The sequence below is a fragment of the Palaemon carinicauda genome, chromosome 1 (assembly GCF_036898095.1).
Source record: "Palaemon carinicauda isolate YSFRI2023 chromosome 1, ASM3689809v2, whole genome shotgun sequence".
Classification (NCBI taxonomy): domain Eukaryota; kingdom Metazoa; phylum Arthropoda; class Malacostraca; order Decapoda; family Palaemonidae; genus Palaemon; species Palaemon carinicauda.
The window spans coordinates 240296616-240313317 of NC_090725.1; the positions used below are offsets into that span (position 1 = coordinate 240296616).

Below are 16702 nucleotides of genomic sequence, written 5' to 3' on the forward strand. Positions count from 1 at the left end.
CAGCCTGTTCAACATAACATTTGCTGCAAGTTTGAACTTTTGAAGGTTCTACCAAAACAATTACCTGATTATGAAGCTCATTCCACAACTTGGTCACAGATAGAATAAAACTTTGAGAATGCTGTGAAGTATTAAACTTCATGATGGAAAAGCCCCGACTATTAGAATTAACTGCATGCCTAGTATTACAAACAGGATTTAACTGTCCGAAAAGATCTGAATGCAAAGGATGGTCAGAATTATGAAAAATCTTATGCAGCCTGCAATGAACTAATTGAACAATGGTGCCAGAGAGTAATATCTAGATCTGGAATAAGGAATTTTATAGACCGTAAGTTCCTGTCCAACAAATTAAGATGAAAATCAGCAGCTGAACACCAGACAAGAGAACAATACTCAAAACAAGGTAGAATGAAAGAATTAAAACACTTCTTCAGAATAGATTGATCGCCAAAAATCTTGAAAGACTTTCTCAATAAGCCAATTTTTTGTGCAGTTGAAGAAGAGATAGATCTAATGTGTTTCTCAAAATTAATTTGCTGTCGAGAATCTCTCCTAAAATTTTAAAAGAGTCATACAGTTAAAGAAACATTATCATTGCTAAGATCCAGAGCTGGATGTTGAAGAGCCCCTGTCCTTGACCTACTTACAATCATAATTTTAATTTTGTTAGGATTTAACTTCATGCCCCATAATTTGGACCATGCACAAATTTTAGCTAGATCTCTGTTAAAGGGTTCAGCAGCCCCAGATCTACATCGCTTGACCTGTTGTCTTCCCTTCTGATTTCTGTTGCGCTGGGTCCTCTAGCAGAATTTGTTGATGGATGAGACCTTGACTTTAAGGAAGTTCCTGAGGGAAAGCAGAAGTACAGTCCATCCTGAATTATGCATGTTCGATTTGTGGGAATCCCCATTTATACGGTTGATAGTTCTCAAAAATAATTTTTCTGTATATGCAAAGCTGTTCAAAATCTGTGAGTCAAGTGCCACAAAACATATCAAATCTATTGCCTTTTTAAGTATATTAGTAAACCTTTTCCCTGCTCGGACACAAGGTCAGGGCAATCTGTGCATGCACGCACACACGGTAGGCCTAGATATGGTGACTGGTAATAAATGTAACCAAACCATATTTGGAGCCTTTGTATATCGGCCGCCAGTTTCTCCATCGAGCATAAAATATGGACACCAACTATACTTAACTTTCCCCCCCTAACCTGACCTACAAGCCATATCCTTACCTACTTATCTAACGGAGGTAATGCTCCCTGTGATCCCCCTTGCACTACTGTATTCTTACTCAGTTGTCATCACACATACAGGTGGCTGCTATGATACTTACACCCCCCATATTTATCTTGCATTTTATTGCCATGATTTCATAACAAATGGCCTATGTGATGAAAAATTCCATGTCAACAATGAAATCGACTTTCATCTATGCGAGGTCAGCTGTCAAAATGTAAACATAGAGTCGTGGTTATGTTCTTGGCCACTATCTTTCTCTAATCTTTTGATAATTTTAATGGTAGTGTTAATGATGGTAGTAATAACATTTAGAGTTGCACAATATTAATTTTTCATTAAAAATCTATCACAATTCAAATTATCCTCCTTTTTTCTAATCTCGCACTATCTCTGTCAAATTTGAACGTTACAGTGGTAACTCAGTTGTTCAATAACTTATAATTTAAAATGGTGACTGATAAATGGTTTTCATGATTTTAATATTTGACGGGATTTATATAAATACGGTATGAAAAATATTTGTAATAACATATTTACTAAAAGCTCTTAGTATTGGTAGTTATCACTTTGATCATTGATGTGTAAATGCGTTCGTTTGTTCATTATGATCGACGAAGAATCGTAAAAAAATGAGAGGTTTCCATTTGAGCTAGTGGTTTAGGGAAAACATTATATAAAATCACATTCATTTCATTTATTTTGAAGTTCTAAGAAAAATGTAAGTAAAACAACATTAGTATTATCAAAATTATTATATAATCAATACTTGGTGAGATGTGTTGCTGCAAAAACTACTCTAAACACAGATGTGAAATGCATTTTTAGGCTCGGCCATGTCGTCCTGATGGAAGGTCCCTTTAGGTAGCCTTTCTAAGGGATATTTGCTACAGTGATACTCCCAGAGAAATAAACCGAAGGTCTCCAGGATTCTAACTCCTGGCGCGAGTATCCATAATAAAAATTAAGGATATCACATAATATCAGGGGACATATTTTTAGATACAACACATAGCTATCTTCACCCCGAATAGATTTAACTCTTTGAGGGGGAAGAGTGGCGAAAGAACAGGGTGTCGATCTAGGTAGCCGGTGGACCTCCTATCCGCACTACTACTGGCCGCCATTCCTTTACTTGTAGCCGATATGACTAAGTGTTCTCCCAATGTTATCGGAATATTAATCATGCAATCTCCAGCAACTTCATTCTTTGGAAAGTTGAGTATTAATTCTTCCCTATGTATAAATTTTGGCTCCCGTCTCACAGTTGAATTCCAATAATTTAAGTGTGTTAGGTTGACCATTGCCACGACCAGAGGCGGCCATTTTTACGACCGCTGTCGCCATTATTATTGCATTTTATTTAGCTAGTAGGGCGACTTTCCCAGTATTTAGCTATAATATTAGCTAGTTAGGCAAATTATATAAGTGAAGATTATGCATAAAAATAGATTATTATACAGTGAACCCTCGTTTATCGCGGTAGATAGGTTCCAGACGCGGGCGCGATAGGTGAAAATCCGCGAAGTAGTGACATCATATTTACCTATTTATTTAACATGTATATTCGGACTTTTAAAACCTTCCCTTGTACGTAGTACTGTTAACAAACCACCCTTTAATGTACAGAACACTTAATGCATGTACTACAGCACCCTAAACTAAAACAGGCACAAATATTAAAGGCGATTTTATATCATGCATTTCCTAAACACCTAAAAAGCACGATAAAAAATGGCAACCAATGTTTTGTTTACGTTCATCTCTGATCATAATGAAGAAACAATCTCATTTAGTGTACACATATATGTATAGGTTAGTTTTTGCATCGATTATATTGATTATACAGTATTGTATGTTGATTTTTTTATTACCAATGTTTTAGTTTACGTATTTTTCTTAGGACTTCCAAATGAAATCTTTTTCTTTATGACGCCGCCTGAAACGACGGCGTGTACGCTCAGTAAACAACCACGCTCAGAACAAACAAGGCATTTAACGCGCATGATGATAGTGATAAATAATGATACAGTACATACAGTATTTACAGTAAAAGCATTTACAAAATATGTTACCTTACAAATATAAATTATACAGTACTTGTACGTAGCAAAGCAGGAAAACAATTTACGAGAGAGAGAGAGAGAGAGAGAGAGAGAGAGAGAGAGAGAGAGAGAGAGAGAGAGAGAGAGAGAGAGAGAGAGAGAGAGAGAGAGAGAGAGAGAGAGAGAGATTGTTTTACGTACGTAAATGTAAATTTTAACCAAAAAAAATATGATAGGTTACAACATGTAGACTTTTAAAACCTTCCCTTTAACTTAATGCATACAGTACGTACATTACTAAACTATAAAACAGGCAGTAAGAATATTAAAGTAAAAAATAAAGATTGTTACTGTACTCACCACGAAAGAAGTTGAAGAAAAACTTGAATGGTGATGGCGATGAATTTGCTGCACAGTAGAAATGATGATGATGAAGCTGATGATGTGTTCTACTGTGCAGTCAATGATAGTATTTTACGTCTCTTCAGACGGAGGTGTCTTTTCCTGGGACACCTCTTCAACTTCTTCCTGGGAAACTTCTTCAATTTCTTCCGAAGGCGTACTAGCAGGAGGAACTGGCTCTTTTTTGCGAGGCTGGAAGAACATTGTGATCGGAAGTTGTTGCCGCTGCTTCTTTTTTCAATCCAAGAGCATCCTGTAGGGAGTCATGATGTCATCGACCTTGTTGGAGAATTGCATCGAGCGAACCATATCCTCGTCCCACTCTTGTAACATTTCTTTCGCCTCCTTGATATGGTTGCAGAACTTGGCAAGCCGTTCTAATGTTAAGCCCGTTTCTTCGACATTTTCTTGGGTCTCTTCCTGGGTATCACTCTCTTCCTCACTTGCCGATTTCGTCAGGTCTTCGAGGTCTGCGTCAGTTAGGGGCTGGGAATGGCAGTCCAACAACTCGTCGACGTCTTCAGTCGTCATGTCGCCAAACCCGTCACCTCCAATTATGGCAGCCAACTGCACAGATTTCCGTATTGCAGAGTGTTGGATTTCCGACGGAGTAAATCCCTTGTCGTCGTAAACAATATCGGGCCACAGCTTCTTCCAGCTCGCATTCACGGTTGCAGGTTTCATCTCTTGAAGTGCCTTCTGAATATTCTGCAGGCACGTGGCTATGGTGTACTGCCGCCAGTACGCCTTCAAGTTGAAATCTTCATCCTCGTCATCTTGGGCAGCATCCACACACGCAACGAGGTCCGCCAAGGTATTCTTCGTGTAGAGGGCCTTGAACGCCCTGATAACCCCCTGGTCCATCGGTTGAATTAATGACGTGGTGTTGGGTGGCAGGAACTCAACCTGAACGCCCTCACGCGACAGGTCAGTTGCGTGTCCACCAGCGTTATCCATAAGGAGAAGGATCTTGAATGGCAAGCCCTTCTCTAAGAGATATTCATGGACTTGCGGGATGAAACACTGGTGGAACCAGTTGGAGGTCAGCATCTTCGTAATCCATGCTTTTTGATTATGCATCCAGTACACGGGAAGGAGATTCTTATTTTTATTTTTCAAAGCGCGAGGATTTTTCGACTTATAAATAAGCCCCGGCTTTAACAAAAATCCAGCAGCATTGCCACACATCACGAGGGTAACGCGATCCTTGAATGCCTTAAAGCCAGAGGCTTTGGCTTCCTCTTTGAACAGGAAAGTTCGCGACGGCATTCTCTTCCAAAACAAGCCAGTCTCATCCATATTAAAGACTTGTTCCGGCTTGTATCCACCTTCGGCGATAATATTCTTGAACGTCTGGTTCACGTAAGTTTCAGCAGCGGCAGTGTCAGCGGAAGCAGACTCCCCATGCAGGGAAACGCTTTTCAGGGCGAAGCGTTTCTGAAACTTCGCGAACCATCCTTTGCTTGCGGAAAAACGTTTCTGAGGCTGGGAATCAGTGGATGTCCCTGGTTGAGGATCATCTGCATCATCATCATCTTCAGCATGGTTGCCGTCGTCGTCTTTAGGTTCCTTTGCAGCAAAATTCTCATATAAACTCAAAGCCTTTGTTTGGATGGTGTTCGTATCCAAGGCTATGTTCTTCTTCCGGCAGTCGGCAATCCACACAGCTAAAGCACCTTCCATGCGTACGATCGTTTTATTACGCGTTGTAACGACTCGCTTCGCTGATCTGCTAAAGGTGATTGCAGCCGTCTTTCTAATGTTCGCCTCGTCCTTTTTGATATAGCGAACGGTGGATTCGTTGATGCCAAAATGGCGGCCGGCGGCCGCGTAACTTCTACCATCTTTTAACATGTCGAGAAGCGTAACCTTCTCAGCTATCGTCATCATCCTTCGGTGGCGTTTAGGCTCACTACCAGCCTTACTAGAAGCAGAACGCTTGGGAGGCATTGTACAGTAGGATTTAACAGAAAGTTCAACAAAAAGTTCAACTTAAAACAGTCGCACACAGCACAGATTAAACTTCACAAACTTAAGAACGTCTACTCAGCGATACGCGGAAAGAGAAAGTGAACGATCCAGCCCCGCGAGAACTTTGATGCTGCGGGTAGAAGATGCGGGCAAAACACCAATCACAGGCTAGATAACAAAACTTGAGTTCTGATTCGTCATCTATCAGCGCTTGAACCAATCACAACCCGTCTTACAGTACTATGATGCGTTGGTTACTCATAGAAGATGCCCCGCGCATACTGAACGTACGTAGATTAAGTACAATACCGTAATAATAATAAATAATGATGATAATACTGTACAGTAATAATAATAATAATAATGATAATAATAATAACAATAATAATTTTATTAACAACAACAACAATAATAATAATAATAATAATAATAATAAAAATTTACGTACGCTATTTTACGCCTCTCTCTCTCTCTCTCTCTCTCTCTCTCTCTCTCTCTCGTACGCTTATTCGAAATGTGATTTTTGCAACAAAGAATATTATTGGATGCAGTACTGTACTACGTACGTATACATACAAAAGATTCATGGAAAAGAAGCACATCCATTACAGTACACACCATTCTAATATGGTATGACTGCATCTGATTTGCGTTTCATGTTCGATTTAATTTTACTACGTACTGAATTATCGTATGATCACATTCTCTTTTCGTGTTTTATTTCTTTCTGTGCTGAATTATATATCATATGTAATGCAATGAACAATCAGTAAGAGCAGATATTACTAATTACAGTATTAATGGAATTACAGGTAACAAAATATCGTATTTGGTTGTCTTCAGATTTCGCGGTATTTTCGAATTTTCCGGAAAATCCGCGATATGTATATATATATGGGTTATGGGAAAACCCCGCGAAGTGGTGAATCCGCGATTGTCGAACCGCGAAGTAGCGAGGGTTCACTGTACCTCTTCCTAATACCCTGTATGTAACTTTTTCGTATACGGTAGGGGACCCGGTGGTAACAACCATGGACATGGTTCCTACCGAAATTAGGCTAGCCTAACTCGTATATGTATACGTTAGTGAAGTAATTCCCCATCTTTACCTCGCCCTATCGTTCCTTATTAATTCGGATGGGGACATACATCCCCTAGAATTTATGGACAAGGTTCGATTTATATTCTCTTTTAGAGAAAAGAGGCTAAACCTTTCCTCCCTCCCTGAGCCGCCGCCATTACAGGCGGCAACCGCCGGCTCTCCCCATTCCCGCCGAGTACTCCGCCTTTGGGGTTAGATGGTAATTCAGGGTGCCGTGTCTTGCAGCCAACGATGTCGCCGGCAGGGGAATCTTTGTTCCTCTGCCGCCCATGACGTCATCGGCAAAGGAAGCCATGCTTCCTCAGTCAACTGACGAAGGTAGGCGGCATACCTGCCACCACCTTTCTCCCCAGTGAACTATAAGACCCTTCCCCCCTCCCCTTTCTGTCCTTTAGTGTCGGCATAGCCGTCACAACATTCTTTCTCCGGTATTCGGTCAGTCATCCCGACGTACCGGGGTGTCTACGTTGCCAGCCAGGACCCTACCGGCAGCAGTTAGGCAGCCACCTCAGTCACCTTCCCCCTCATGTCCTTCCTTCACCGGAAGTGAATATCCCGGGGGAAAGATTGAGCTGGCCCTGACAGCTGCCGGTGAGGAACCCAACATACTTTTGAAAAGTCTTCAGGCCTCCCTTGGTCTGCCATCCACAATTATTGCTGCCGGCTGTACAGCTGGCGGCAGGCCTTTTGTGGATGGATGGAAGCTAGAATCAGAAGGATTCTTATCCCTTCCATTAGAATTCTCATCCTGTCTCTAAGTTGGATCCAGAGATAGCTGGCCAGCAGTTCATTGAGAACCTGCCGAAGTTGCCAGACCATCTTCTGAGGAAGGAACAGGAGACGAAAGAGAGACTAGCGGCCTCCCTTTCTTATCAAAACTGCCTGGAAATGAGTGCAGGTCTACATAATGCCCCAGAAAGTATCATTTTCCTGGCTAAGTCCCACATGGGTACCCTTGTGAAAGACTTGTATGCTTTCCTCAGAGCGAGGAGAGCCTGCAGAGAGTCCGTTTTGACCTCAGCAACCATAAGACACGAACCAAGGAAACTGATTACCTCGAACATCTGGGGTGAAGACCTTTTACCCACAGGAACTGGTCCAAGAAATCGTAGCCAGAGCAACCACAGAGAACAGGACCCTTCTCCAAAAGTGGGGCATGAGCTCAAAGAGGAAATCTTCCTCAAATGGAGGTCCTCAGCCTAAAATATAAAGGCAAGGAGACCATGCAGATCTGCTCAACTTTCTGCCGTGACTACGACCACGAAGCCTCGGACCACTTTCCACATGGTCCCTCAACAACTGGTGGCTTAGTCACCAATCTTTAACCCCAACGTTGAGGCAATCAACTTCCTTTCACCTTAGTCAGAAAGGAAATGGCCTAAGAGAAGTTCACCCGGAGATAACTCCTCCCGGGGCTGAGTAGGACGTGGTCACGAAAACAAATCCACAGGACTCCACACCCAGAGGGGTTCCAGGTAGGAGGCAGACCGTATCATTGTCGGGATCACGGACCTTCGATCCCTGGGCCCACAGCCTATTAATGAATGGACTCGAGTGGAAATGAAACAGAATTCCATCCCATTTTCCAAAATTCTTCCAACACTCCACCCCCTCGTGAGAAGAATATACCTTAGAACATTTGAACAAGAAGGTAAGAAGGACAGCGAAGTCCATCAAATTCAAAGGAAGGGCTGTTTTGTGTTCCCAAGAAAGACTCGGACAAACTCAGTCATTCTAGACTTGTCTCCACTAAACAAGTTCATCGATAACAAGAAGTTCCGGATGCTTACTTGGCAACACATAAGGACCCTTCTATCAAAGGAGCAAACAACAGATGCTCACTAACATCTTCTATTGAGCTGCCCTTTCTCCTCCTACCTAGGATTCATGCTACAGAAGTGGTGATTCTTCAGAGCAATGTCCTTCGGACTGAATACACCCCGAGGATGTTCATGAAGCCGGCAGACACAATCATCTAGCAGCTAAACTCCGAAGGAATCAATTACTAGCATATCTAGATGATTGACCAGTATGGGCAGCATCCAAGACTACTTGTCTGCAGGCAGCCAACAAGGTGAACAAGGCTCTGAAACACCTGGGCTTCAACATCAATCTCAAGAAGTCTCGCTTCCTCCAGCTCAGAAGTTCCAATGGCTAGGAATCCAATGGGACAAAGTCACACCATCTCTCCATTCTATTCAAGAAGGGAAGAGAAATAAAGGGATCTGTCGAGACTAATCCATCACAAGAGAATTTCAGAACGTCAACAGGAAAGAGTATCGCACTCTCTCCAGTTTGCGGAAGTGGCAAACCCAGTGCTAAAGGCATCTCTAAAAGATGCGTCAAAGAGTCTGGAGAAGATACACATCAAAAGCTCGAAGAGATCAACCAAGGCTGGCCCCGACCCTATTGCGCACGCTGTTAAGGCCGTGGTCAACAGCCAAGAGCCTAGCACGAACAATTCCCCTGCAACCACCACAACCATCAATGAAGGTACACTCCTCCTCGAAAGGATAAGGTGGCCATTCTCACGAGAGAAAAGTGCAAAAGAATTAGTCGTACCATTTCAAAACCTTTCATATCGACGTTTAGGAAGCTCTGACAGTTTACCTGACGTTGAAGAGACTATCCCCTTGCAGAGCAATCCACATCAGATTGGCCCTGAACAACGAAGGGATAGTAAAATGTCTCAATAGACAAGGCTTGAGATCATCTCACATAGTATGTGATATTAGCCACCTTCCACCTGATAAGGAAGAAGGGATGGCACCTATCACCTACAAAGGTTCCGCAACGTGATGGCGGATGCTCTATACAGGCGAAAGCCCATAGAGACAGAATGGTCCCTAGATGCAGACCCATTCTCCTTCATCTCGGAAAATGTCCCGGAACTGCAGACCAACCTCTTCACAATGAGCGACATCAAGAAACTACCTCGTTATGTAGCCCCTTAGATGGACCCTCAAGCAGAGGCGATGGACATCACGTCCCTCGAACGGAACAAGTGGAACCACATTTACCTGTTTCCACCAACCATCCTCCTGCCAAGAGTCCTCGACAAGCTAAGATCCTTCAGAAGGACAGCAGCAGTAGCAGCCCCCAAGCGGTCCAAAAGCAACTGGTTCCCTCTAAGTACTATAACTGAAACTGAAGCTGTTCCCTCTGCTGGACTCGGCATTATCCAATCTGGTCTAGAAGTCGACTGCTTGGCTTCATCCCTGAGAACCAACAACCTACATGTCATGATTTTCTCACCCTAGCAGCAACCAAAAGGTTTAGAATCTCTTAAGGATAAATTTGACTTCATCGAAGAGTATAAGTCAAGTTCGACTAGGAGGCAATAGGAATCATCATGGAAGAAATGGGTGTCCTTTGTGAAATCAAATAAACACAGAAATATCGATAGATTTCAGTCTAGTTTTCTTCATATTCCTACTCGAACAAGGCCTGGCTTTCACTACGATCACCTCGTGTAAGTCAACCCTGGCTAAACCACTTCTGTACAACTTTGGAGTGGACCTCTCTAGTGAAATCTTTAATAAGATCCTAAAAGCATGTGCTAGACTCAAGCCATCATGTGGTCTTAGGACAAAATCTTGCACCATGCTTCGAATCTAAACAATGAGAATTGTACTCTACAGGATCTAACAGACTCAAGCCAGCAACCCCTCCAAAGCCCATCACGTGGTCTTTGGACAAGTCTCGCACCATGCTGCGAATCTAAACAATGAGAATTGTACTCTAAAGGATCTAACACACACAGTTATTTTTCTGTTTGTCATAGCCTCAGGGGCTAAAGTTAGTGAAATAGTGGCCTTATCTAGAAATGAAGGCCATATTCAGTTCCTAGACAGGAGAACTGAACCTCTTTCCTGATCCTGCTTTTCTTGCCAAGAATGAGCTACCCACCAAGAGGTGGGGTCCTTAGAGAATCTACCCACTGAAGGAAGATACCTCTCTGTCCTCAGTAGTGTCTTAAGGTCTATCTTCGAAAAACCTCGGACTTCAAGGGAAGACAGCTCATCAGAGGTGGAAACCTCAGGATCAAAACCTACCCCTAAGACGACTGAGAGCAAAGCTCACCTACCTTATTCGCAGAGCAGATCCTAACAGTACACCCGCAGGTCACGAACCAAGGAAAGTTCCTTCTTCGTTGAACTTCCAACACAGGGGCTTTGGAAGACTCCTCTCAAACACTGGGTGGAGATCATCCAGAGTCTTCTACAGACACTATACGAAGCAAGTACATGAAATAAAACATGTTGTGGTGGCGGCGGGTAGTGTTATAAAACACGTCGTCTAGCGCTGCGATGAACATTGAACTGCTTGGGCTACATTTACCCTCGAGTGCAAATCACGATGATTAACACACTGTTCCATATAGGTGCATATCTGACCAATAACACCAGTGCCGAGTGAACGTTGCGTCACGGTGTTCATGCATTCCCAAAATCTGTACAAGTCAGTCAGATTTGGTTTCACATCTCCATTGAGTGGCATCATTTCGATGAAATTACATATTTTTTCGACGAGAAAATATGGACCCTGATGTGTTTTCAATGTTGGATCAGATTCATACCCTATTGTAACTACAGTTGATAATGTAGTTGCAAGGTAGAAATACTAAACGTATTTGCGTCTTATTGCTGCTATCTCAGTTACAGATGAATAAAGCATACTAGAGTTTTAATTAAACCCTAGAAGGGTCCAACTTGAAATCAGATACGTCATTTTGTGGTGGCTGCGGGAAGTGTTATTAAACCCGCTGCAATGACGTAGCCCACAATGCATCCTAGGGCACTCCTTCAGCTTGTTATTAACAATGAGTAAACATTTGGTTTTTGCTTCAAGGATAAAAAGAAAAATTTATTTCATCATTTCCCTTTTTAGGTTCACATGTGTCTTTCCGACGCTGTGTGTGTTCCTTCAGTGCTACAGCCTAACTGTCTAAATGGTAATTAAGCTATATCTCATTTGGTTTGAGTGATTACCCCCTTTTTTGTACAAGCGTGATCATGTGTCTATTGATCAGTTTTATCTTGTTTTAAGTTCCCTATGGTTCCTTATGTCATGTATTTGTCCCCTAATGTTATCTTATGTCTGGGTATGGACGGGATGTATTTCCTTTATTCATAAATTTTCCATATGTGGTTATTGATGGTTGCTCGTTAACCTTGGCACTGATTCTTTTCTTAAATTTACGGTAAATAGCACTGTACTGTACACTACTCATAACAACTGATACAGACCACTGAAATACTTCGTCGTTATTCGATATTTCGATGATGGGCATAATGAGTTCTCAGTAACAAATCAATAGGAAATCACTTGATTTGCCACTCGGTGTCCCCCCTGAAATATGACGTCACCAGATGTGTGTGCTGTGATATGAACTCCACAAAGAATGACATGCAAAATATGTAAAACCATTTTGTTTTTCTTGCAATAAAAAATACAGTACTAACTTACCCTGCAAAAGTATTTTATTTTTATAATGCAAAAGAAAATTTATTACAAAGATATATGTCCTATTAGTATACTTTTATTAGATAAATATTGATCTACTCTTAGTGATAAAACAAAGAAAATGAAACTTGCCTAAAATGATATTCTGTCCTAGTTGTAGAGTCAAGTTTTGCTTTGTAGTCCTTATAAAAACCAATACAGACCTATGAAATACTTTCTGTCGTTACTTGATATTTTGATAATGGGAATACTTAACATTTATTGATAGCCTATTAAATGGAAATCACTCAAATTGCCCGCTCGTATTCCTCCAGAAATATGTCTTCAGAGATATGGTACAGTATGAACACTATATTAAAATATAAACTTTTCTTAATAATGTTTTATTTTAAATGGACACTGTATACACAGTATTGTCAAAATGAAAAATAGTAACTTTTCAAGATAGATTAATTAATTTTTATACAAGAAAATAATTATTTCTAAGAAAACAGTTGTCCTATTAGTGTTAAATTTCCAACAGACTTGTGAAATCATAACAGTGAAAAAGTGGTCGTAAAGTCAAACAGTCGTAAAGTCAAACAGTCGTAAGTCGCATAGGTCATACGTCAACAACTACCTCTAATGCGCATATAGCAAGCAACGAACATGCTGTATTATAAAAAAAAAAAAAGGATGCCTTATCGGTGTTTTCTTCTACACTAAAACTGCCATTAGACTCAAAAAGTCTTGTGTAACAAACTAATTTCAACTATTATCATTGCTATTTTATTGTAAATTTTTATGCCAATATCAACCTTAATGACAAAAGCCACCGACTGTAAACATTCATATAAATACCCGAAATCCCTATGTCTCAAATCTCTTATGCTTCCCCTATGTGAGCTTTTAAGACTTTTTTTTCTGCTGGCCTTGGCATTGGCAAAATAAGTTACCAATCTGCATGGTGTCTTGTATGTCACTAATCATGCTGAGGGATGGACGGTGTTATGTATTTTGTACTGTAATACTATATGTGCTACGGGTATTTAGAGTAATGTTGCACAGTATTGCATTGTTAGAACGTATTTCGGCATAGTTCATAAGGTAGTAGCGTATGTTATGAAGGATTTGATCATTCGTTAATTGTTCTAAAGTTAAGATGTGATTCTTCTTACTTTTGTATTGCAGTAGGATTCGATCTTTTTGAGAGCGTTGCTCACTTTTGTTTTCTGTATGTATGTGTACGAGTTTTATTTACATATTCTCACTTGAGTCACAAGTTGTTGAGACAAGCCCATGAGAGCTGAGAAGCAATGTAAGCCTAAAGGAATAAAAGGGATTTTAATGTAGGAAAAATCTATTTTTGGGTGAGATAGCCATGTCGTCCTGATGGAAGTTCCCTCCAGCTGCTTCCTACTGTATAATATTTCTGCAATTGATTGGCTAGGGCCATTGTATCGGCCCATCCCTTTGACGAAGGAATTAACTAAATGGAAGACAACCTGTGAATAGTGGATTTCACGCGCCTTTGCTTTATACACGACACCCAAAAGGTGCTCGCGCGAGGGTTGTAACCTCAGCATTCCATGCTTTTATCTTTCTCTGGTATAATTGGAAGGTTTTATCAGAAAAGATATATAAGAAGGACTCTTTTCACCGGGCGCCACAGGTCTCTCCCCAGAAATAGATTTTTCCTTCATCAAAATCCCTTTATAAGAGAATTACAGTCAGGTATCACAGGGTTCTAACCCCCGGAACGACTATCCAAAGATATCGTGTATAAATCAGGGACGTGTATTTTAAGAATACCAACGTATCATTAAACCCCAAGAAGAAGAATCGGCGACATCGGATGAGACGTAGAACAACACTAATGAATGGATATTATTCCAGGTATGTATGAAGGTGCCATTCCACTTTGGATAACCAATACCATACATAAAAGACGGAGGTCTCCTTTACCTTTGTTCTTGAAATTATGGTGAAGACCAAAAACCAAGTGGTCTACGTTGGAAGGTACAATTCTCCAATCTCTACTCTCAAAAGAGTCCAGTGGGAATCAGGATGACTTGCTTTTGTGTCTTGCGAGGTCTAGGCTCTATTTTAAGAGGACTCTCTCCCCCAAGTTTTCATAGCACTGGCTTGTGACCGAGAAAACGTTGCTCTAGCAAAACAAAGGTAGCATTCCCCAATAATCAGCAAAAAATGTACTTGCAATACTTTGTATCCAGTCTGACAAATTGAGGCAGTAAAATTACAACCCATAGGGATGAAGCCTTATGTTGTAATATGAAAAGACCGAAGACTTTTATTAAAAAAATTTAGATAAATTATTGCTTTTGCTAAATGCCAACAAGAATAAAAAGATAAAACGGTAATAATACTCAACGGAATAAGGGAAAATGCTAGACACACAAAAAGAGTGTCTTATTTGCATGAAACCTAGTCAGAAGAAGAACATGCTTTGCATAACTATCCAGCCAGGAGATAATCCTGGTCTTTAAATTTTGGCTTACAGTAAATAGTTGTGTTAATTTATCCAATTTCATCTTTTATATACTGTACAGTAGTCATTTATCTTACCCACCTTTTCCCTGTTTCCTCACCCACTGCTCTCCTATCTTGTTTATATACTGTACCCTGTACTGTAAATGATTTTTACTGCATACCTAACCATTCATTGGCTGTTTATTAAACTTGTTTTATGCATAAGTATATTTTATATGAAAAATTAAACCATTCCTTTATATGTCAAGGTACCTTGGATCCCATCTTGCCTAAGTGGGCTTCCGTGGAGCAATTCTGTCTAAAGTTGTTATAAACTTTTGTTCACCAAGCATTAGTTTTTTGGCTTTGCATAGTTTCTTGAATCGTAAAGTACATCCTTTGGTCTACAAAACATTAAATAGCCATGATTTTTATTCTTTTTATGTAAAAACCATTACTAATTAAATCATTTTTATGATAAAACAAGATTTTGTACATGAAACAAACTCAATTTTATGGAGAAGATAATCATAATTCAAATAGAGAAAATTTTAGAATATTGGTTTTTCATACAAGGTAATAGTATGAATGGTTATCCAATTTAGATGTACATATGTTTTTATAGCAGATACTACTACAATATTTGTCATTTTCCAGGTTGTGATCTTAGTGGTATCCCTAGTATTAAGTGTGCTAGCTGTTGCCTTTTTGACACGGCTGCCCACTCTACGACCTGGATATAATGCTTCCTTCAGGGTTCCTGCTTCGCCATGGCTACCTGCTGCAGCCCTTTTTCTCAACATTATAATGTTGGTTCAAGTTCTTAAGCATTCTTGGGTAGTTTTGCTAATTTATTCTCTAGCAGGTAAGATGAATACATACTCATGGTTTAAAATTTCATCATCAATGTTTTGTAGAACAGGATTTCTTTATCCATTAACATAATTTTGATTCTAGATAAGAAATTCTGGTTTAAAGGCAATTTAACCTAACATTAAGATCAATATAATTATGAATCATTTGGGATAGGGTGTAATATATATGTACAATAAAATTTCCCTACGATAATGGGCAAAAAATAATTTTCTGTTAGATCAAAGGTTGCAAGAATACTTTTGGTAAAGGCTTTTGTTTCAAGCCCTAACTGGTTTTCTATTAAGAGTATCAATGAAGGTGATTCTGATAACCAAGGAGAAATTCTCACATACTTGGATGCTAAGATTACTTTACAAATTTATTTTCTAACTAAGTTACAAAAAGATAATTAGGCTGATTAAAATATTTGCTTATACTATTTTTGCCCCTTAATCCACTCATATTGGCACAAAAATTGCAAATTTTTAAAGTAATTCAAATGTTCTATTTAATACAATTTATGATTTAGTGAAGCTGGAACTCGGCTGTTATAATGCTGGGTGGTAAGTAATTCCTGCCCACCTGACAGTCGACTGAGGCAGGAAGTGTAACTTGAAGTACTCAGGTTTGTCTAGTTAGGATAAATAAAAATTACTTTTTAAAAAAGATATTTTAATGAGGTTCAATCTTATTTTTGGGGAGGTGATGAGTGGTCTCCAGGAACTTTCCTATAAAAGGCTACAATACGATATCCAATACATCAAGAAAATACCAAAGAAATATTGATCTCCCTGCTCCAGGGCCAGTGTATCATTGTCCATAGCTCAGACTTAGTGAGTATAAGGAAGACCTATGGGTTCAGGCTCTAATCAATCCATCACAGCACCTTAATGTTGAAATACATCAGATATATGAATATTACCAAGAACCAGTACTGGTACTGTAGCCGAGGCTACTGGGCCATCTGTTGAGCATAGAAATAGCAGGTCGAAAGAATCCTCTTAGAAGATGATCTCGGGGGAGCTAGATCTCTGCCATATTAGTCTGTTAAGAGGCAAGAATGAGAGGTTTTCTCTTTGGTCGGGTAACCGCTGTAGGTGCTGTTGAGGAGTTGAGCACCATGTACGCATGTTGTACAGCTTAGA

General features: G+C 40.2%; 1 protein-coding gene across 4 annotated transcripts in view; it reads left to right on the plus strand.

Moving 5' to 3' along the window:
* Nucleotides 1–16702, plus strand: part of LOC137654543 (probable cationic amino acid transporter) — an 837555-nt gene that overhangs the window by 787320 nt on the left and 33533 nt on the right. For all 4 annotated transcript variants that reach the window (XM_068388280.1, XM_068388287.1, XM_068388273.1 and 1 more), the window contains exon 11: nt 15360–15567. In XM_068388280.1, the coding sequence (XP_068244381.1) occupies nt 15360–15567 (208 nt within the window). The remainder of the gene's footprint in view (nt 1–15359; nt 15568–16702) is intronic.